Source organism: Pomacea canaliculata, linkage group LG9 (genome assembly GCF_003073045.1).
Source record: "Pomacea canaliculata isolate SZHN2017 linkage group LG9, ASM307304v1, whole genome shotgun sequence".
Taxonomy (NCBI): Eukaryota; Metazoa; Mollusca; class Gastropoda; order Architaenioglossa; family Ampullariidae; genus Pomacea; species Pomacea canaliculata.
In genome coordinates this window covers 26,767,040-26,788,881 of record NC_037598.1, presented here as the reverse complement: position 1 = coordinate 26,788,881, position 21,842 = coordinate 26,767,040, and the positions used below count along the sequence as shown (strand labels likewise).

Sequence of the window (21,842 nt, the reverse complement as noted above, 5' to 3'; positions counted from 1 at the left end):
CTCCGTGACATTATGCTCAGAACAGACACACAGTCCTTTCTAAATACTGCCATTTGACCTCAGTTGCCACCCTGCTAGGCGTGAGTCCAGGTGTGCGCCTAGAAATCTTCCCAGCTCTGCCACCCTTTCTTGGAGGGAAGACAGACGACGCGACATCGAACAGAACAATTGAACATCCCACTAAACAGTCTGTCATCCCGGCACCCAGTCACCCCTCCACTTCTCCTCCACCATGACAAAATGAGCTGACCACATTTGGCGGGACACATGTCCCTGACACCCTGTATACCTTCTTCACACACTCCAGAAAGTACAGAACTCTGCTGCACGTCTGGTGCTTAGAGCCAGGAAACGGAACCCCGCCACTCTCTCTTTGGTTTTCAACACTGGCTTTCCATCCATTCTGCCATCCAGTACAAACGGTCCGAGCTGTGTTTTAATTTCTTTGCTGGTCTTTCTTTTAATTTCACCTGCCCAGATTATTTCTCTCAACTTTTCTTCGCCTACATGCCAGCCAGATAACTCACCTCTCCATTCGATGAAGGTATGCGGGCTAACCATGTGACCACAACAAGAGGCCAAAGAAGTTTTAGGTATTTGCTGCTAAACAGTCGAACTCTCTTCCCTTCCTTATCCGCATCCTACCCATCGTACATATGGTATCAGATACGAAGCTAAATGTGCTGTAATGTCTGGACCACCCACCTCCCAGTTTACATTTCTAGTCAGTTCCAGAGCATTGAACTATCGACCTTTCAATGTACTGACCTTCCAGCCCGCATCCCATTTGAGATCCAAGCCAGGGTGTCCATAGCGCCCGCAGTCAGTTGGATAAAACCCACAGCCACACCCATCATCACACTCTCTCCTTTGATTAGGGAAAGCTGGGTGGAATTTTTGTCCAAACAAGGCATTGATTCGAGATTTAACCATGTCAATTCTGAAAGCCAAGCATGCGATTATATTGCCTAAGAGGAAGAATGATAGTACACACTAACATGTCAAATGATAGTACACACTAACATGTCAAATGATAGTACACACTAACATGTCAAATGATAGTACACACTAACATGTCAAATGATAGTACACACTCACATGTCAAATGATAGTATGCACTAACACTAACACAAAATACTACAGAAGTTATACAGCGTTGTAATCGGCCACAGAAAGGTGTGTGTCAGTGTGTGTCAGTGTGTGTTAGTGTGTGTTAGTGTGTGTTAGTGTGTGTCAGTGTGTGTCAGTGTGTGTTAGTGTGTGTCAGTGTGTGTGTCAGTGTGTGTTAGTGTGTGTCAGTGTGTGTCAGTGTGTGTCAGTGTGTGTCAGTGTGTGTGTCAGTGTGTGTCAGTGTGTGTCAGTGTGTGTCAGTGTGTGTGTCAGTGTGTGTGTCAGTGTGTGTGTCAGTGTGTGTCAGTGTGTGTGTGTGTCAGTGTGTGTGTCAGTGTGTGTGTGTGTCAGTGTGTGTCAGTGTGTGTCAGTGTGTGTGTCAGTGTGTGTGTCAGTGTGTGTCAGTGTGTGGGGGATGCTAGTTTCAGTCATTAAGACACTCGCCTAATGTGAAAATAACTCACGCCTCTTTGAAAGACTCGAAGCTGGTTTTGAGGAGCTCGGTGTACAGTGTCTGCTTGTCCAGACCCTCCTGCAGATCGCGGGCGCTGTTGGTGCTGACGTCATCCAGCTGTTGTGTCATGGCGTCCGCCTTGTCGTACAGGTCGCTCAGCACCATGTCAACACTCGATGCCTGTCACAGAGACCAGTGCATAGCATACACGGCATGCTTGTGACAGAAGTCCATCTGTGACATGTCCACATCCCACGCCCATCCCAGACCAGTATCTAGCATGTCCAGAGACTGAGACTTCTACTCTCTTCCCATGGAAAACTGGTGACGTACTTACTAAGTTCTTCCCAAGGTCACCAAACATATTTGCAGCTCTTTTCTTTCGCGCGTGCTGTGCCTTCAGTTTGTTGACGAGAGCAGTTATCGTCTGCCTCACTTGCTTTAGTTCGTGACCCGCGTTCATAAACGTATTGCGGCTTCCTGCAACAGACACCTGATGGTTACGTCACAAGACGTTACAACAGACAGCACATGGTTGCGTCACAAGAGGTTACAGCAGTAACCACATGGTTACGTCACAAGACGTTACAACAGACAGCACATGGTTACGTCACAACAGACAGCACATAGTTACGTCACAACAGACAGCACATGGTTACGTCACAAGACGTTACACCAGACAGCACAAGTACTCCAGTCTTTAAAGGAACGTCCACAGATTATGCATGGTGTATTTTGCTGCAGAACATAGTCGCTTTTATGTTTGTTTTATCTCTTACGAGAAAGAGCACAGTTTAACAAACTAATCTGAGAACGTGTGTGAGTGTGTGTGTGCGTGCGCGCGCGTGTGTCAGTAAGGAAGTAAGGAAGAGAGAGAGAGAGCTAAAGCTACTGACAGCGAGAGCTAGAGAAGGGTGTAGAGTCGAGCACCGCTGTAGCTTTTATCCCTCGCCCCCTCAGTTTACTAGAACTCACATTTTTTTTCTGTTCCCTTCCTGTTCTTTCATCTGTTCGGTGAACGTGTAAATACTGGAACTCAGCTTTATTTATTAATTTTTTGGAAGCTAAAAATTGTTTAAATGAATTCTGCTAGATAGAACAAATTGTGATGTCATCTTAGTGCTCCCCAAAGAGAAGAAAGAAGAAAGCGAGAGCGAGGCTGCTGGCACCATCGCAATGTCTGTCGCCCTTTTGGCTGAACACGTTGGACTGAATTTTGCGCCAACTCATTTAATTTGGTGCGAGTGGGCACTGATCGCTGACAGCCTGTCAGCCACATCACAAAGTGTTTATCTCTTCTTCACTCAAACGCAGTGCCCTCAGTGGTGAAAAGTGAGCTGTCAACCTCAACAAGTTAGGGAAGAGAATCAAGTGCACAAATACCAGTGTTACCTGTTTCCTACATTCATGCCAAATATGTAAATTGCTCAAGGACATAATAATAAATAAACGTGGTAGATCGAAGGCTTACAATAAAATCTTGGAAAAATTCGAGGTCGAAATGGACTCGGCTGACGTTTATACAATGTACTTTCATTTAACATTTGATGTGACCTGTCTAAAGATTCTGCTGATAAAAAGTTACTGTCAGGGATGCCTATAACAAATGCCCCTTCAGTGATACCGTTTGGCCTCAAAATAGTTTGATGAAAACACGCGTGAGAGGGTGGCTACCTGTGAGAAATGACGTGGCCTGCTTGATTCGACTGGTGCTCTCAAGTATTCTCTGCATCGCCAGCTGATACCTGCAACGACCGTAAACATCTTCCACCAATGAGGGGGCTAGTGACTGGCAAAATAACGACTTATACACACTGAAGCCACTGAAGTAAATGCTTCAGTTCATTGACAGACAGATGATTCTGACCTCTTCAGGTTTCATGACTTAAAATGGGACTTTGAAGGGAAACAGAAATGTTTGTACATTGAACACCATTGTTTGCCTGACTTTTGTAGCTGCTTAGTCATACAGACACTGGTTAGGGTTAGTACATGACATCCACATGGTTCTCCCAGATATGTCACAGCCAAGCTACGTAACATAAACACACTATTCGTCGAAAGAAAATTACAGAAGCTACTCAGAGACAAAGTATACTATGGAAGACATTAAAGTAAGAACTCTTGTGTGAGATATCGTATGATATAAACAATAAAATTAAATACAGATTTTCTACAAGCTGTCTCACACGTCCACAAACATGTCCGACTACGCCGACACACGATGACAAGTGTGACATGCGACACAAGAAATACAGCAAATCATCAAGACAAACAGTAGCTCACCCCATCTTAGCCCTCTCAATGATGCCAAACACCTGTCGGGGAGCCTGGCTGACTTGACCCAGGTGACTGAGGACGGTGTTGATAGCAGAGCGGATTTCTTTCTCACCAAACGGCAGAGCAACGACAGCCGAGTCGGCAATGTTCTGAAATCAGTCGCCCACACCACGTGACCAAAGGTCATCGGTCTTTGTGTCTGTCAGTCACTTCCTAGAGTATCAGTGACTTCGACTTTTCCAGTGAAGTGAGAACTAAGAACTACTTAGCACGACATGCTCGTCACTCCGACACACAAAGTAAGAAACACTCGAAATGAACTCGTCAGGGTACTTATGACTCTCAACTTTCATTATTGTCTGGGTGCCAACGTGTGTGTGTGCGTGTATATATATATACAGCTGATATATATAGCTGAGTTAAATAAGCATGTCACTATATATATAGCTGAGATATATATATATATCTAAAGTGTCGCCATTATTCCAAGTCGTCACCAGAACAAAAGTTCACAATCAGACTCTATTTTCAGATTGTCAATCTAGCCTCTCGACCAACTTTGTGTTAATCCTGGCAGTGCGGGAGCGAGTGGGGAATGCTACATCACACACAGACACACACAGACACACACAGACACACACAGACACACACAGACACACACAGACACACACAGACACACATAGAGACACACAGGTACATAGATGAACTTACGGAGAAGAGATCGGATGCCTCGCTGTGGATGTCCTCCATCAGGGACTGAGCCCTAGCTGCCAGCTGCTGGATGCTGGTGATGAGGGGCAGACCAACCAGGGAGTTAGCTACATCACTCAGCGCTACGGTAGAGTTAAGTGCCCTTTCCGTGCGCAGAGGTAGACGCTTGACTGCCTGGGCGAGACTGTCGAACCTGTAGTCACGTGACATTAGAAAGTTCAAACGTTTCCCCTGACACTGCAGAACTGCTATATGTCTGATTGTATTTCAAGGTGGGAAAGGCGTGAGATCGATAGGTATTTTCAAAAACGCAAAGGTCAGACATGTTCCAGCTGTACACTCTGTCTAAATATCTGTCCCTGACTTCTATCCTAATGTAAAGACGAGTGTAAACATGTCTGCTGATACCATGGTCAGGGTCAGTACCTTCACTTCTAACTTTCAGTATTTGTTCACAAACAAAGGAACTTTATAAATACAAGAAACACACACCATGCTTGTATTGCCTTTTACTAGATAGTCTAGATCAGACCTCGTCTCTGACCGGCCCGCCCGCTGGCCCGCCCGCTAGTATATATACTATATATACAGTATTGGGTAAAACTGAGTTAACTATATTAGTCCAGCCCTCTAAAACCATCCCAATTTCTCATGCGGCCCCTTGGGAAAATTAATTGCCCACCCCTGTACTCTAGATAGAGTTAGAGTTAAGGTTGTCAGAAAGTCAGGGACAGGAAAGGGAAAAAAGATGACAAACCCGCTTTTGGTTTGATTAGAGCTCTGGTTCTGATATTGTGTGGCCAGCTTGTTGGCAAAGTCTTCCATGGGCTGTATGATACGATTTGCGATGTGGTCGAAGGCGCTGGAGACGTCTTCCATGAGACCCACAGTCAAATCCTGGTGTACGAGATAGACTACTGTAAATGGTTAATGATCATCTTGATGTAAGTGGTACACGAGACTATAACTATAACATGCCAGTGATTATAGTAGTGTAAGGAAAGTTCACAATTCACACGAGATTTATTGGTTATCCTGCTAAAGGGTGTCCAGTCACTTAATCCCCTAGACTTTTAATCCTTAAGCACTTAATCCTCAGACGCTTAATCCCCTAAAATTAGCAACATTGTAGAGAGATACAAGTCAATGGATCGTCTTCTGTACCTAAGATCATTAGCTTATCTCTCATATTGATTAACAAAAATTACCTCGCGAACACTTAAAACAATTTTCATATCATATTTTTGAAGAACATTACATTTACTAGCTTATATGAACTTTAACTAATGTTGTAGATGTTCAAATGACGTTGAAGTTAATAGCATGATTTAAATATTATTAATGTATTTCAATATTAATTTTAATTGTAAAACTTATTGTGATGTTTATATGAAAATAATTATTTGAATTTCAATTAAATTTTTCTAGTTAAGGGTTTAGTTTAGGGATTAAGTGTCTGGGCATTAGGAATTAAACGTCTAGGGGATTAAGTGTCGGGGATTAAGTGTCGGGGATTAAGTGTCGGGGGTTAAGTGTCGGGGATTAAGTGTTTGGGGATTAAGTGACTGGGAATCCTGCTAAAGATACAAGGTTTCAAATGGTTTTCATTCACTCCTAATTGATTATTTGTGTATCTTGGTTAAAATAAAAATCACAAAAGACTTTTAATTTTTTGCGCTGGACGTGGCTTCAGTACAGAGTATTACTGATTATGCATAGTCGACACACGAGTGTATAAGTGTATATAAGTGTGTATAAGTGTGTGTGTGTGTGTGTGTAGGGGAGGGGGGTTTCGGTGTGTGGATGGGTGGTAATGCTCTATGCATTGAGCCATGTGTAGTGAATATTAATCATCATTCCCTTAACTGATACCAGCCGGACTCGGAGCAGTGGGGCAGACCCGCTGGTACTAGTCGTCGGGAGACACGATGAGACGCAGCATCGGCGAAGGCGCGCCATCTTCCAGACCCTTAGGGAGGTCTTCACTGAAGGAATAATAATCACACAGCCTACACATGTTTCTCTCTCTTTCTCTTGTGTTCACACTACACGTGACTTGCCTTGATGATGTTCATGTTGTACGACAGTCTTCCGCGATAGCACACTTCAACCAGCAGCAGGTCCCACTTCTTGTTGATGAGACCTATGTGGGCCTCGGCCCACAGTTTGTCATGCACAGTGAGGTCAACATAACCACTCAATACCTCTGAGAAACACAACATACACAATGACATCAACTTAGTTACTCAGTATACCGAGGAACACAAGATACACAGTGACATCAACTTAGCTACTCAATATACTGAGGAACACGACATACACAGTGACACCAACTTAGCTACTCAATATACTGAGGAACACGACATACACAGTGACATCAACTTAGCTACTCAATATACTGAGGAACACGACATACACAGTGACATCAACTTAGCTACTCAATATACTGAGGAACACCACCAACTTAGCTACTCAATATACTGAGGAACACAAGATACACAGTGACATCAACTTAGCTACTCAATATACTGAGGAACACAAGATACACAGTGACATCAACTTAGCTACTCAATATACTGAGGAACACGACATACACAGTGACACCAACTTAGCTACTCAATATACTGAGGAACACGACATACACAGTGACACCAACTTAGCTACTCAATATACTGAGGAACACGACATACACAGTGACACCAACTTAGCTACTCAATATACTGAGGAACCCATAGAACATAAAACACACAGTGACGTCAACATACCCACTTAAAGTACTCCAGGTACAGCAGCTCACACACCTCCTTATGCAGGTAACCACAGGCAGGATAAATAGTGGTTAACTATTTTTTTCCACAAACAAGATCAACGTCCTTACATTAGTGTAGCAAAAGTCTGTTTCCAATCACAGGTCACTGAATGGCCGTCAGATGGTTGTGAGGCCCTAACATAGGTCACGTGATGCAAGCACGTGATGTCAATACTACTAGCCGTTAGTCCCACGTGACGTACTGTGGGCGACGTATTATTACCACACATTTCAATCTCTTTGAAGTGCTGTAGGACGTAGTTTTGTGTGTGAACTACGGCTTGCCAAGACAAATGCACGACGTGGAGTTTCAGTTTCGGATCATCGTTTATTCTAGCGAGAAGTAGAGGTGTCACCAGCGGAACATTGTATTAAAAACGTTTCTGGGCGATGGCGGGACTTTGGACTGAGATGAGTTGAGATTATATATGCTTATTAATCGACGATAATCTTTGCCTAAGCTCAGTGTACAATGTACAATTCATTAGGCTCACGACATTGTATTTATCATACTTAGTAGTTGACTCCCATGTTAAGTAGATGTTGGAAAAAGGAACAAGTTGTCTGCCGAGATACATGTGTGTGTTTATGGTTTAAAGAGAGCTGAAGCGACATAAGTAATTATGTACTTAACAATAGATATTAAAAAACACGAGAGTAAAACGAAAAATATACGTACTGAATAAAACATCGATTCCATTCTCAAAGTAGACTCCAAAACTTGCGCCTACATCTTTGGTTCCAAGCTGCTTACTCCAGTCCACTTTGGGGACTTCTAATTTGAATTTAAAAAGTACTTTCTCCAGCAGGTTTCTTTTCACTCTCGCCACTGCTGGGTAGGTGTAGTTCTGACTGCAGCACAACCAAAACAAAAATACTATAAACAAATGCCACAACAATGACGAAAAGTCACTTGAACAAAAGGAAGGTTGGAATAGCAAGACAATTAGAGATAAAAAATAATTAAAACAACATTTCACTTCAGACGGCCAAGGAACTACTTCTTAACTTTGCATTGATCCGCACACACACATACACATACACACACACATATACACATATGTACACACAGACACCCATACATATACTTGTACACACGCACATGTACAGACCTAGAAACACGGTGACCCCATCGTCACAAACGTTGAGGTCATGTAATCTGCTACCTGTGTTATTCCAGGGACAGGTAACTGAATGCAAGAAGAGGTTGATCAGTCACAGGAATGCTGGTTGATGACGTCTGCCACTAGCCTTAACTCTACACCTGATGACTTCTGCCACTAGCCTTAGCTCTACACCTGATGACTTCTGTCACTAGCCTTAGCCCTACACCTGATGACTTCTGTCACTAGCCTTAACTCTACACCTGATGACTTCTGTCACTAGCCTTAGCCCTACACCTGATGACTTCTGTCACTAGCCTTAACTCTACACCTGATGACTTTTGTCACTAGCCTTAGCTCTACACCTGATGACTTCTGTCACTAGCCTTAGCTCTACACCTGATGACTTCTGTCACTAGCCTTAGCTCTACACCTGATGACTTCTGTCACTAGCCTTAGCTCTACACCTGATGACTTCTGCCACTAGCCTTAACTCTACACCTGATAACTTCTGCCACTAGCCTTAGCTCTACACCTGCAGTGATGACTTCTGCCACTAGCCTTAGCTCTACCCCTGATGACTTCTGCCACTAGCCTTAGCTCTACACCTGATGACTTCTGCCACTAGCCTTAGCTCTACACCTGCAGTGATGACTTCTGCCACTAGCCTTAGCTCTACACCTGATGACTTCTGCCACTAGCCTTAACTCTACACCTGATGACTTCTGCCACTGGCCTTAGCTCTACACCTGATGACTTCTGTCACTAGCCTTAGCTCTACACCTGCAGTGATGACTTCTGCCACTAGCCTTAGCTCTACGCCTGATGACTTCTGCCACTAGCCTTAGCTCCACACCTGATGACGTCTGTCACTGGCCTTAGCTCTACAACTGCAGTGATGACTAGTATGACGATAAAATGTACTAGCATGACGTCTGTAACGTAATAGTATGACGTCTGTAATGTACTAGCATGACGTGTGTAACGTAATAGTAGGACGTTTAGAATGTACTAGTAGAGCGTTTGTAACGTAAAAGTATGACGTATGTAATGTACTAGCATGACGCATGTAACATAATAGTATGACGTTTAGAATGTACTAGAGGACGTCTGTAACGTAAGCGTGGACTACCTGAGTAAGTTGTTTTCTTCCTCTTTGGAAACATTGTTACGTAATGGATGCTTGACGTAGACACTAAGCGCCATCTGGCGGACGCTGTGTTTCTCTTCATGCAGCACGCTGTCCATCATGACAGATGCGCTCTGTAAGAACAAGTAAGTAGATGTCACGAATAATTTAGAAAACAGAATTAACGCTTTCTCAAGTATGCTAAACATGTGTTGTTGCTATGATACGTGGTTTTACACTGACAACTGATTAATTTTTAACGTGTGCAGTACACATTGGCCAACATCCATGCCAGCATACAATATGATGTATACTTTGTTATGTCAGCTAAACATTGCTCAGTAAACCACTTCATATGTATAGAAGTATGGTTATGTACCTCATGACCGGAGCCATGAGTCCCTACAAGTTACATAAAAATTTACTTATAATAATAGGGAACACAGCAGCATGATAATGCCTGTACATTTTTGTCAACATATCACAGTGTAAATAAAAACCTTAAAAGGTCGTGATTTCAAATAATAGAAATGATTTGAGCTAATATGGGGAAAACCTCCAGGGTAAGGATTAAAACCTACAGTGTAAGGGTTAACAACTTCAGGGTTAGAGTTAGAGCCCTTCCATTCTATTGCCAAGTAGTTTTGCTCAAGTCAGGAAAAGGTAAATCTTGAATAGCCAAGAACGATAAACCGTGGGAAAAAAACTTCATTTTTGTAGACAGGTGTTAGCACCTGAATCCCTGTAGTTAGTTTCTGTCTACAGATCCGACAACACTGGTTTTTCAGCAGTGATAAAAATGTCTCGCTCCAATATAGAAAATATTTTCTTCTTTTCTTTTATGAAGTACTACTACCACCACCACCACCACCACACAAATCACAGCTACAAGTCAAAAGACTGTCAAAGAAGAGGGGAAAACTAGAAATGGCTACTTTGCTTGTGGTACAGAGATGAAGCGGTCTATGCTGATGGCCTTTCTTCTCAACATCCGTAACTACACATCAAGAGAATGAACTCTTTGTTTTGATTTGAACTTCATTTTTTTCTGCAGGTATCTTTGATGTCGAGCGGTTTGAGCTACTCTTCGATGGCCGGGTAGTGCGGTTATTATTATTATTGTTTTTTTATTGTTGTTATTATTATTGTTGTTGTAGTTTTTATTATTATTATTATTATGAGAATTTTCCAGAGTCCGACCTCGCTTAGTGACAAAGTAAACTGACCTAGAATAACCTGCATTTATACAATTTCTCACAATTTATGTTGTGTGCAGTAAACTGTCAAGACCAACCGACCTGTCGGAGGGAAGAGCTGGGAAGATCAACGGAATTGCCTTTCTTTTCTTTGAGAGACAGAAAGTGTCAGAAATGTGTTTCACCTCTTTGCACTTGTAGTGCCTGAGGGCGTCAAGGGCGGCTCTCCTCCACACCTGGTGGCCATGATTGGGCCGCGCATGCGCTATGAGGTGACGGCGGGAGCGCAGCAAAGCACCATTGCCCAGTGCGTGCAGCAGCACGGCCTTGCTGACATGATGCTCCTCGTGCTCTGGGTCCGTGTGCCACGTGTCCCGCTTGCTCACGTGAGAGTCAGCTGCAAGTGGATCAGATTGGTCACATGACGGGCAGCTGGTTAGATGCAGTCACGTGATAACCGGTAAGAACAAATATATTGCAGCTAGAATTTAGTTATGTAACAAAAAGAAACAGCGGTATAACTTCACAAGCAAAAGAACCGACAAGCTGGAGCTAAGCATATAACGAACAACGTCTCAAGCTCTACATACCCGAGAAGCAGAGGTGAGTATGTGCGCACGTACGGAAGGGAATAGATTCCCCAATAACTGATTAAAGGTCTGATGTCATAGTATCATCATGATAATGTAGTACTGATGATGTATACAATACTAGTATTGAATCTATAGAATAGTTACATTATCTTTATTATTAGAGCAATGGCAATTATTTTAGAGAGAAGATGTGTCATGCTCATTTGACCTCAGTGTCATGAAAAGTGACACTGTCATTTCAAGTATGATCTCAGCAATAAAACCTATCTGTACTAGGGTACATATTTTACAGCCATGGTTTCGAGCAACCTTCTGCATGCTTGTCCAGCCATGTCTCCAGCTGGCTGGCCAGGCGGTCAGCCAGGTCAAGGCGACCTGACGATGCCAGGTTGCGGATGAGGCTGCCGAGCGCCAAGCACGCGCGACTCTGCGCGCGGTCCATGTGTGTCTTTCCGTGATATTCTCCGTCTTTACCAAAGCAGAAGCCTTCGATGGCAGTGACAAATGCCTGACACAAATAAATGTCCTAATCTTAGAAATGTTGTAGACAAAAAAAATGAAGTATCTCGGGTGTTAGCCATTAGAATCCAATAAGTCTCGTTGAGAAAAGACGTTCTTATGATAAACTATGCATGGTTATCTAACCCTCACCTATAAAGTTTGTTGTTTTGCTATGCATTTCACAGGAGCAGACCCTATTTTTCACTCATCTGATTATGAAAAGACAGACTGGCGACTCAGAGGACAAAAGTGTCAGGTAGGATGGGACTGTACACATCACACTGTGGAGAAACTACAGCTTGACCAAAGAGAGCAGGTAATGTTTAAGAAGATAAGTCACAGTGCTCTACAGGGTGTAGACGGTGTTTGAGTACCTATGTCACAGTACTGTACAATGTACAGACAGTAAGTACAGACCTCCTCCGGACGTGTCAGCGCCGCACAGTGTATAAACACTCGCCGGAGTTCCTCGTTGACCGGCGGCTCCCGCGACAGGACATGCGTCATCAGCAGCTGCTGTGATGTCACGTCACCAATGTTTGCCACGACGTCGATGACAACAAGACGCCTGTCCTCACAAGAAGTGTCGTTAGTCAGGCAGTCCTTGCCGACAATGGAGTCGATGAGCTGTTTGTAGTCTTTCGAGTGCAGTGACCGCAGCGCCCTCCTCAAGTCGTTTACGCAGAGCGAGCGGTTGACGTCATCTGACAAGAGGAATCACTCTCTACCAGCATTTTTTATGTTCATTTTATTGTATTACAACATGTGTTTATTGTGATAGACATTATTTTCAGATAACGTTACGTCACAAGAAAAAGTTGTATGTATATATTAATAAACACACCTGTGTGTGTGTGTGTGTTCATACCTTTTTGTGAGTACCGCTGAAGGCACCGGAAACTTCTGCTGATGTTCGTGGCTACTTCCTCAAAAGAATGCTTTTTCTCTTTCTGTTTGATCATTGGAGAAAGACGAGGTCAGGGTTAAAGTGAAAGGTCAAGAAAAGGTCGTACAAACTTTAATAAAAAGCACACGACATAAAAGAGATTGAAGATGGCATTGAAGATTATAAAACAGACAAAGTTCTGAGAAAAGAAGCACAATAAATAATACACATTTGTGCATTTATTTCTTTGATATGTGTTTCTTTTTCCCTTAAACTTATTCACTCACTCGCGCGCATGCACGCACATATGCAAATGTGTACACACATCAAAGACTAAATCAACCAACCCGCTGACTTTGCAGAGAGTGCACCGTCAGACCCTCGAAAAGGTCATCAGTCAGAGCCGCCGGTCTGCAAGTCAGATGTGAAGGACATCACAGAAACTGTTACACACTTTAAAGTATGGCGTATACGCTTTGCACAGAAACTAGCATAATTTTCTTAGAAAAATGAACAATTAAGAATCACTCTCAAAGAAATGACGAAATGACCACTGTAAAAATAACTATAAGAATTACGATATATAACTAAAAATTACTTTAGAAAGTTAAGCATTAATTATTGATATCGAAAAATGAATAATTAAAAAGCTACCTTTTGCTATCAAGTTTGACTGTCACAGTAGCTGTTGATTCAATATCGGGAAAATCTACACATAAACACAAAGAACATAAGCATTAACCCCTGTGAACTCAGAGATCATAAAATGTATATCGAAGAACTTTTTCTCGATGAATTCTTGCTACTTCAAATCAAGTAGCTCAAAAATGTTCATCAATGACCTAAACCTAAAGGTTTTTGTGCCTAGGAAAAGTTAATTCTTGCTTCCCTACTCAGGAGAACGAAAGGTTTCAAAATGCAATGAATGTAGACAAGTTTTATTTTTGTTCTTTTTGTTACCTGAGACAAGAGCTACAAGCTAAGGATTCATTGGTGTGGGTTAGTGTTAGTTTGTGTGATATAAGACAAGGCTCACAAACCAACAGTTTCTCTGACTCGTCAAAAGATTCATTGTTGTGTTTTTGTTGCTACCTTTAGCTACACGAGTAGCAGCCCTTAGACGATGATTTTCATCTTTAAAATAAACAACATTAACCGCGCACCTACCTCCGGACGCGGAAATCTTGTGAGGCACCTCCCCAGGTAACAAAACGCTTGAAGAAGAAATAAAGTTCAGAGATTAGAGGCACGATTGGGGTTTAAATTCATGTTTGAAAACAAGAGAAGTGAGTAAGAAAGCTTAAAAATGCAAATGTAAGCAAACATGACGAAAACGTGAGACAGGAACGCGAGAGACGAGTATAGCTATTAGTAAACACAAAAGAGTTTGTAGTCATCCGAAGTATAAAAGAAACCAATGAAGACCTTAGTAGAACTTTGACAATACAGAACTTATTTACAGTGCTAACATAGATTATTTGCAATTTACAAGTTTGATGACAAGTGTGATAATAAGTAGGAGATAAATTAAACCTCGGGGTACCCGACATGAGCACTAAAATGCAGCGAGCAAGATGAGGACCGCTTGTAGGACATTGGTGCACTTAGTAATAGGAGGACCACGTGACAGTAGCTGTATGAAGCAGACTCTGTAGCTCTACGTGGCACTGTGCGAGATGATTTCCAAAGACAACGATGAAGAGAAAACAAGATGAACAGACAAGCAGACGAAAGGATTCAGTAAGGTAAGTCTCTTTACGAAATGTAAAGCCAAATAGCAGTTGTCCTGATTAACCAGTATTCTCCGTGAAGCAATGAGCGCTTCAGGTGATTAGAAAGGAACATACTTTTCTAGTAGGCTTGGTATGCAAATCGCTGATCCTATAGGAAGGGTAATTATATTTTGTGATTGATACCTGCTTCTAAAGTGTACCATCAGAAGCGCGCATTGTGTAAGCAGCAACTCTTAGCCGTATATTTGATTTCTTTGGTCTATGACGACAGTCATCAATGAGAGCAATAAGGCACTGGTCTCAGTTTGTTATTCTGATTCTTCTAAATTATTTTGATCCTGTACCTGTACCCTTCAAAACAATTGATACTGTTATTCCTTTATACCTGTTGCAAGACAAGTAATGTAGAAAGGACCTACCTGCTCCGTTGGCCGCCTGTCATGTCCTTCAGAAGAACCCTGTCTCGGGACTCTGCTGACTGCAGGGTTCCCTGCTGATCGTAGTGCAGAGTCTGTTGCAGAAAATTTTACAGTGAACAGACTGTGCTAATATCAATAGTGAACAGTCTGTTCAAGACAGTATTCATGCATTGTAGACACATTGAGAAATAAAATAGAGTTGAGCACGGGAAATGTTCTGTCTCGGTTGACCAGATCGAAAACCAAAGGGGTGGGGTACGTTTCATTGTTAGCCGGTATTTACCCTTTGTTTATATAAATCTATAATTGGGGTAGCTTGCCGCCCTCATTACTACTGAGGACATCTATTTATGTGGGTTGAGGCAGCTATTAATGTTTAATGTTAATTAATATTTGTCCTTGCAGAGTTCTCTTTCTTCTTTATTTTGATTATATTCTAGCAGTACATGAGATGCTAAGTCTGTCTCCACATGAGCATGTAAAAGGGTCGTTATATTTAGTTAAGTATTCCCCTAAAGTCTCATTCCAGCTACTGTGGATTGAAGAGACCCACCCCCTCTATGTGGAAATCACCAGCAGCCCTGTGGAAAATGTCTCCACAGAAACAAAACATATTTCTGCTGCCAATGCCGGGGATAGTCAGGGCCGGGTGTAAACGTTTACACATGTCAGTTACCAGATGTTAGCGTGTACAAATGTCAGTGATCAAATGTAAACATTTACAAATGTCAGTGATCCAATGTAGACATGTACAAATGTCAGTGATCAAATGTAACAATGTACTAATGTCAGTAATGTAATTTTTCCAGAGGGCAAAAAGACGGGACTTTTCCATTTGAATTTATATTTTAACAGATCTTGTGAATTTCGAAGTTTTTTCCAAATAGATTAAGTATGAAGACAGAAGAAGACTTGAAGACAGAAATGTGTTAAAAATGCTCCGTTGATTTGGTCCATGGATATAGTGGTAAAAAGCTTTTTGTTGGTGACTGTGTGTAATGCTGTTCAAACCCATGCCATGAATATCAACAAAAAGAAAAGCAATATTCTCATAAATGTAAAGGACAGTCTACAGGACCTTGTCGTGAAACCGCTGGGCGTCCTGTGAACTGTAGTGCTTTCTCTCCAGTCTCAAACCTGCTTGTGTTCTCTGAGCCTTGTAGTCGTGTGTGAGTCGCCCTAACAGAAAATGAGAGTGGTTCAGTGGGTACATTGCCATTATGGAGGGTTCAACGTTGAGAAACATGCAATTCTTTAGGCCGTTTAGGGTGTAGACCTGCTAACAATCTTGATAGCTACTAAGCTGTATAAGTAAAGGCTGTTAGATATTTGGATAACATAAGTGTGTGAATAGACACAACTACACTTCAAAACTTACCGAGGTGATCTTCTTCCTCAACACTATACACCCACTCATCCTTGTCTTCTTCTAGCTGCAAGTGACAAGTCAGTACAAGTATGTTTACCAACATCCCGAAGACCAGACAACAGGAAATACACGGTCACTCACAGCTACAAAGACTACGAATGCGAGTTGTGATACAGTGACAGGTTCTTCTGTCTGTCAAATAAGCAGAGCTGTGTTCAAAGAAGCAATTGTAAGAACACTACTTGCAACCTGACATTGTGATCAGACATCAGTATTTATCGCTTAATCGCAACTCGACTGATTTCCTGTCCGGTTGATGTCGATTCTTACTTCTGACACATAGTGCACGTTAAAATGCCAGACATAAGGCCGACTACCTGCACGGTGACTGAGAAGATGCTGGCCAAAGCCTTCTTAATGACCAACAACTCGTCATGGTCCTGAGGGTGACAGTGAACCAGTCTCACGCTGCCCTGTGCGTCCACCGCGAACAGAAACCTGATGAACAGCCAATACTGATATTAAGTCACGTGACATGTTAGATGGCAGTGTCACAGAAGCCAGGACTAGGGAATATTTTCTATCGGCGTGTTATATTTACCTGCGATTCTGGAATGGTACCCAAGAAGGACTTTTGCCCGGCCTGTTACTCTACCCGAGCTAAGTAAATGAAATTCCAGGACATAACTAAAACCTTGTGTTCATAAACATAGTGTGTGTCTACCCATAGTGTTTTAGCCCCGGGTATTTTATCGGATTTGTCGTCTTTCGACAACTTTCTCTAGTCTAGAAGAAATATGACAGCGATCATGGGTGATTTATTTCAAATGTTAGGACACGAAACAACAACAAAGGAACAAACCTAGAATTTTTGTCTAGCAATAAAGTTGACAGATAAAATGTTACACAGCTGTTCGATAATACTGTTTGTATTGAATGTAAAATCTTAGTAACACACGCCATGGTAAACGATAATCTTCATAATGCTCCGCTGGTCAGTTTCAAAATACTTTTTTTTCATTGAGGAAAATCATTTATGAATAAACTGTTTTTGAGATTTTAAGCAAGATTTCTCAGTTTAGTTGTAAATTTCCCGTCTGACCCTCTAACTTAATAACGCAATTCTTGATGAATTGTCGAGAGAACTGAATTACAATTTAGTGGTAACTGAATTGTGATTGTAGAAGGCACTAAACTGTTATTGTAGAGGACACTGAGACTGATTGTAGAAGGCACTGAAATGTAACTGTTGGATGAAAGAAGTAAAATGTCGTAATTTACTGACAGCTATGCTAAATAAGGAGCACAGCTTGAGATTTAAAATGCTGTGGCTTAACAGGCTGTGGCTCAGAACACCAAAGTTTAGCCTGGTGTGGACGGCGGAGTGGAATTAGACTGGGTGCCATGCAATCAAGGACAACTTCCGGCCTTCAGGGTTATATATCACTAACATGTTTTATATATATATATCTGAGTGAGGTTCCCTCGCCTAACTGTCGGTAGGGGGCGGAGTTGCGTTTGTGCTTGTGTCTCATTTGATGTCTTCCTCGTGTGTCACGTGCTTGTGCTCGCGCTGTGTGCAGACGCTGGCCTGTGACGTAGAGTACAGTCGTTTTGTTTTGACGTCACCTTATTTTGACGTCACATCATCTGTCATCCATGAAGCGCCTTGACCTTGTCCACAGGTGAGGATAAGTCGCTATACAAGCCAGCTGTATATTATTATTGTTGTTTGTTATTGTTATTATCATGATTAGCGGGTCTAAAGATGAACAAACATTCAGACCTAGTTTGTGTCATAGCAACCTGAAGTACAGCAAACTATGCGAGCTGTCCGTGAAGCCCTGTACTTCAATGTCATTGTGTTCGATTCTCACTGTGACTCAACACTTAACTTACTTCTTTGTCAAATCCCATCCAAGAGGATTTTCTAGCACTGCAACACAATAAACAACAACAAATACCATCACAAACAGAAGTCGTTATGAAAACACTGAACACGACAAGCCAACACCTTGGCTGGTGTATATAAACGATATATAATAAGACATAAGATTATTTACTAAACAATAGCCAAGCACACAACACTCACAAGTCTGTTTGAATTGTAACCAACTGGTAAATATATTCGCACACAGTCCTTACAAGAACTCGCCGCTACTGGTGCCATTCTCTCGATTCTTCTTTCCCTGTTAATAATTTTTGATTTATTTTTCTCTCATTGATTTTTCCTTTCTTTTACTTTCGCTATCACGGGGTGGTACAGGTGTAGGTAACAATAACCAGCCTTACTCATGCCATCCTTGACAAACTGAACCAAACTGTCGACGCTCAAAGAATGAAGGCGGTGTCCATCATCTGTTTCGTTCACTGACTTTACCTGAAACTACAAGGCAGACACAGAAATAGTATTCACCTGTGTAAATAGTCGGCAAAGTAGCACAGGTACATACAACATGATGCCAGTCTGCCGAGTCCTGTTTAACCTGTGTTATTCCTTGCATACACATTTATTCTCTGTACTCTGGCAGCCAGAAACATGGTTATCATAGTGTTGTTCCTTTCCTGACAATTATTCCAGAAAAAAACGATTCCGTATTTGTGATTACTGATAATCGTTTAAAAAATGTATACAGGGCGACCAAGCGGTCGAGACACATCGACGGCAATGTAACCACGGCACGTGACTGCTTCAAGCACAGTTGGTGATTAAACCCTTTGTCTATTACACTTACAACAACAACGATCACAAAGATGACACTGCGACAGATGCAAAGACAACAACGACGACCACCAAAATCACAAATAGGACGACATCACCATGACAACCTTGATGATCGCCACCACCATAACAAACTCTACGACAACCATCATATCATCATTATCACCACTAATACAAGTATTACAGAGCGAGCGATAATGACTTCATCTATTATTGTTGACGAAAATGATGTCGTCCCTGACGACACGCCATGACATTGAAATAAAGCATTGACAGAATCAGAGACAAGTCACAGGTGATAGTGAAACTAATACTGTACTTAGCAATGACAGTTGATATGATGACAGTGACAGGTAAGTTAATTTCAGATGAAAGGAGGTATATTCTGAGTAAAAGGAAGTCGGTTGTAGAGAAAAAGAAATCAATTGTAGATGAAAGTGTGAGCGTGGAGTGAGGGCTGCTTTGATCATTTACTAGTCAATGGGCGAGTTGGCGTAGACTTGATGATGAGGGGGTCGGGGATGAAGATCACACCTAACAGCGCAGGTGATTAGGCACGTGGCAGGTCCACGGTGTTACCTCACTTCATTCATTAAGGAGATGACGTGGATCAAAGGACCAGTTAAGGTGAACTCAGGTAACTAACGGATGCTAACTGGGCAGCTTTGATTGTCTTGTAGTAGCCACCATGCGTGACTGGTTGTCGGTAATGGACGTAGATAGGTGAGCGAGGATGTAAGTGTCAGGAACTAATCCGATGTCTCGGAGATTCTAAACTCGCCGAGTGAGCTTTATGTTGCATCTCGAATCAACGTTTCGCCACCAAGATCTTATAAGATACAAGTCGCAGACAGTGACTGACAATTCTGATTGAATTACATCTCTGGCGTGAGTATAAAGTCAACTTACACAGGTCAGCTATCACAGGTCAGCTATCAATCACAGGTCAGTAATTACCAGTCAGCTATAACTGACAATAACAATGACAAGGACCAACTTTATTTGTCCCAGTGGGCGATTTGAACATGGGAAGGTGCTCTGGTCACGAAAGTAAGTTAGAAATAAAAATAGAAATAAAATTCGTTATTAGGTGCAGAGTGAAAAATATGAAAAAGTGGAAAGAAAAAAAAAAAGTTAGTAGCCTGTGTGTATATATATATAAACCAAGCAACCAACTTATATCAAGGATATTCATGGTCGACTATCACGTCAGCTATCACTGGTCAGGTATCACTACACAACTATCATTGGTCAGCGATCACTGGTCAGGCTGGTCCACTCCTAACTCCGCGCATTGTTTTACTCTCACAAATAAGTACAAGGGTAGGAGTGACAGGAAGGGGACACTAATGATGTTAGAGGATTGTCCGCGTCAGCAGACGTGTCATCACGTCCATCACGTGCAGCACGTGCATGTCAAGGGTCTCTGAAGTCATCGACCAGTAACAAAAAAGATCAACGGCCTGTGACCATCGACTCTGCTATGGTGCATAAAAGGACCCTCCATGCAGCAAAGGACAATCCTGTTAAGTGCAGCAGACAATCCTCCCCCAGGAGGCGAAGGTCATCTCTGTGTTACAGCTAGGTGGTGTGTGAATACGAATGTCTGTTAGTTAACGTGGGATAGTGTGCAGTCACGTGGTAGGAATTAGTGATAGGAAAGATATAAACAAGAGACCTGAGACTATTAGCCGGACATATATACTAACCTTTCTGCATATCTTGGAGCACATGATTGTGTGTAACTATCTAAAGTCTCGGCTTACTAATAATTAACTTCTTGCACACTAATCTGCGAAGTGCACTGGGCTTTCGGAGCTAAGTGATAATATTCTTCCTCAGTCATCAGTACAGTGTTAGCATACTGCGTAGAGATACGTGTAGGGTGTTCTAGTACCTTCCACTAGTACCTTCTAGCACCTTCCACTAGTACCTTCTAGCACCTTCCACTAGTACCTTCTAGCACCTTCCACTAGTACCTTCTAGTACCTTCTAGCACCTTCCACTAGTACCTTCTAGCACCTTCCACTAGTACCTTCTAGCACCTTCACTAGTACCTTCTAGCACCTTCACTAGTACCTTCTAGCACCTTCCACTAGTACCTTCTAGCACCTTCCACTAGTACCTTCTAGCACCTTCCACCAATACCTTCAAGACTGTGGTGACGTTGTGTTGTCCGATGAGCGAGTTAACGGCCCAGTATGTGTAGTGGTGACTCAAGCCCACCTCAAAGAAGTAGGACTGCGACATGGGTAGCAGGGCCATACCCAGCACCAGGCCCGCTAGCCACATTTTTCCTGCGGACACTCTGAAATAAAAAAAAAACAAGTCAAATAAAAGAATTGGCCTGAAGTAAAGATTTTCCTACGCAGCAGCACGATCACTCAAAATCCTCGAGAAAAAAAGACACCAAAGCGCAAAACAGACAAACATACAAATAAAAAAATGCAAAATGATATTTGTAGTTTGTTCACGACAGCAATAACTAGGTGAGTATGTAAATACTGCAAGTAAATTTCACACACTGCGTATGTAAACACGTCAGTAAACAACTGTGTGTGTGCGTGTGCGTGGGTGGGTGCGTGAGTGAGAGAGACAAGGGGGTGAGAGCGAGAGGGTGCGCGAAATTAGAAAATAAACAAAATAAACAACCCCATGTTAATTCTCACCGGGCTGTAAGGTGTAGGAGGATTTCTGGTTGCTGTTACTCTGACTTGACAAGACACATTCGCCACCCGACTTGCCCGCTGTCTGTGCGGTGATGTGCTTACCTATGTATATTCTTGTTGGCAAAGCAATTTGGGAGCAGCTATGAGGGGCGGAGCGG

General features: G+C 42.3%; 1 protein-coding gene across 1 annotated transcript in view; it reads right to left on the bottom strand.

Annotated features, from left to right (window-relative positions):
- The window catches only part of LOC112571455, a 58,059-nt gene extending 36,224 nt beyond the window's left edge, over positions 1-21,835 (bottom strand). The window contains exons 1-25 of the mRNA XM_025250433.1: positions 21,685-21,835; positions 21,164-21,323; positions 18,586-18,679; positions 18,193-18,229; positions 16,671-16,791; positions 16,303-16,357; positions 16,003-16,103; positions 14,925-15,016; positions 13,940-13,986; positions 13,427-13,481; positions 13,120-13,183; positions 12,755-12,836; positions 12,304-12,590; positions 11,695-11,893; positions 10,978-11,189; positions 9,600-9,730; positions 8,044-8,216; positions 6,616-6,761; positions 5,313-5,452; positions 4,556-4,748; positions 3,851-3,993; positions 3,239-3,309; positions 1,902-2,044; positions 1,575-1,744; positions 769-940 (exon numbers count right to left, since the gene is read on the bottom strand). Coding sequence (XP_025106218.1) covers positions 769-940; positions 1,575-1,744; positions 1,902-2,044; positions 3,239-3,309; positions 3,851-3,993; positions 4,556-4,748; positions 5,313-5,452; positions 6,616-6,761; positions 8,044-8,216; positions 9,600-9,730; positions 10,978-11,189; positions 11,695-11,893; positions 12,304-12,590; positions 12,755-12,836; positions 13,120-13,183; positions 13,427-13,481; positions 13,940-13,986; positions 14,925-15,016; positions 16,003-16,103; positions 16,303-16,357; positions 16,671-16,791; positions 18,193-18,229; positions 18,586-18,679; positions 21,164-21,307 — 3,072 coding nt within the window. The 5' untranslated portion in view covers positions 21,308-21,323; positions 21,685-21,835. The remainder of the gene's footprint in view (positions 1-768; positions 941-1,574; positions 1,745-1,901; positions 2,045-3,238; positions 3,310-3,850; positions 3,994-4,555; positions 4,749-5,312; positions 5,453-6,615; positions 6,762-8,043; positions 8,217-9,599; positions 9,731-10,977; positions 11,190-11,694; positions 11,894-12,303; positions 12,591-12,754; positions 12,837-13,119; positions 13,184-13,426; positions 13,482-13,939; positions 13,987-14,924; positions 15,017-16,002; positions 16,104-16,302; positions 16,358-16,670; positions 16,792-18,192; positions 18,230-18,585; positions 18,680-21,163; positions 21,324-21,684) is intronic.
- Between the last annotated feature and the right edge of the window lie 7 nt (positions 21,836-21,842).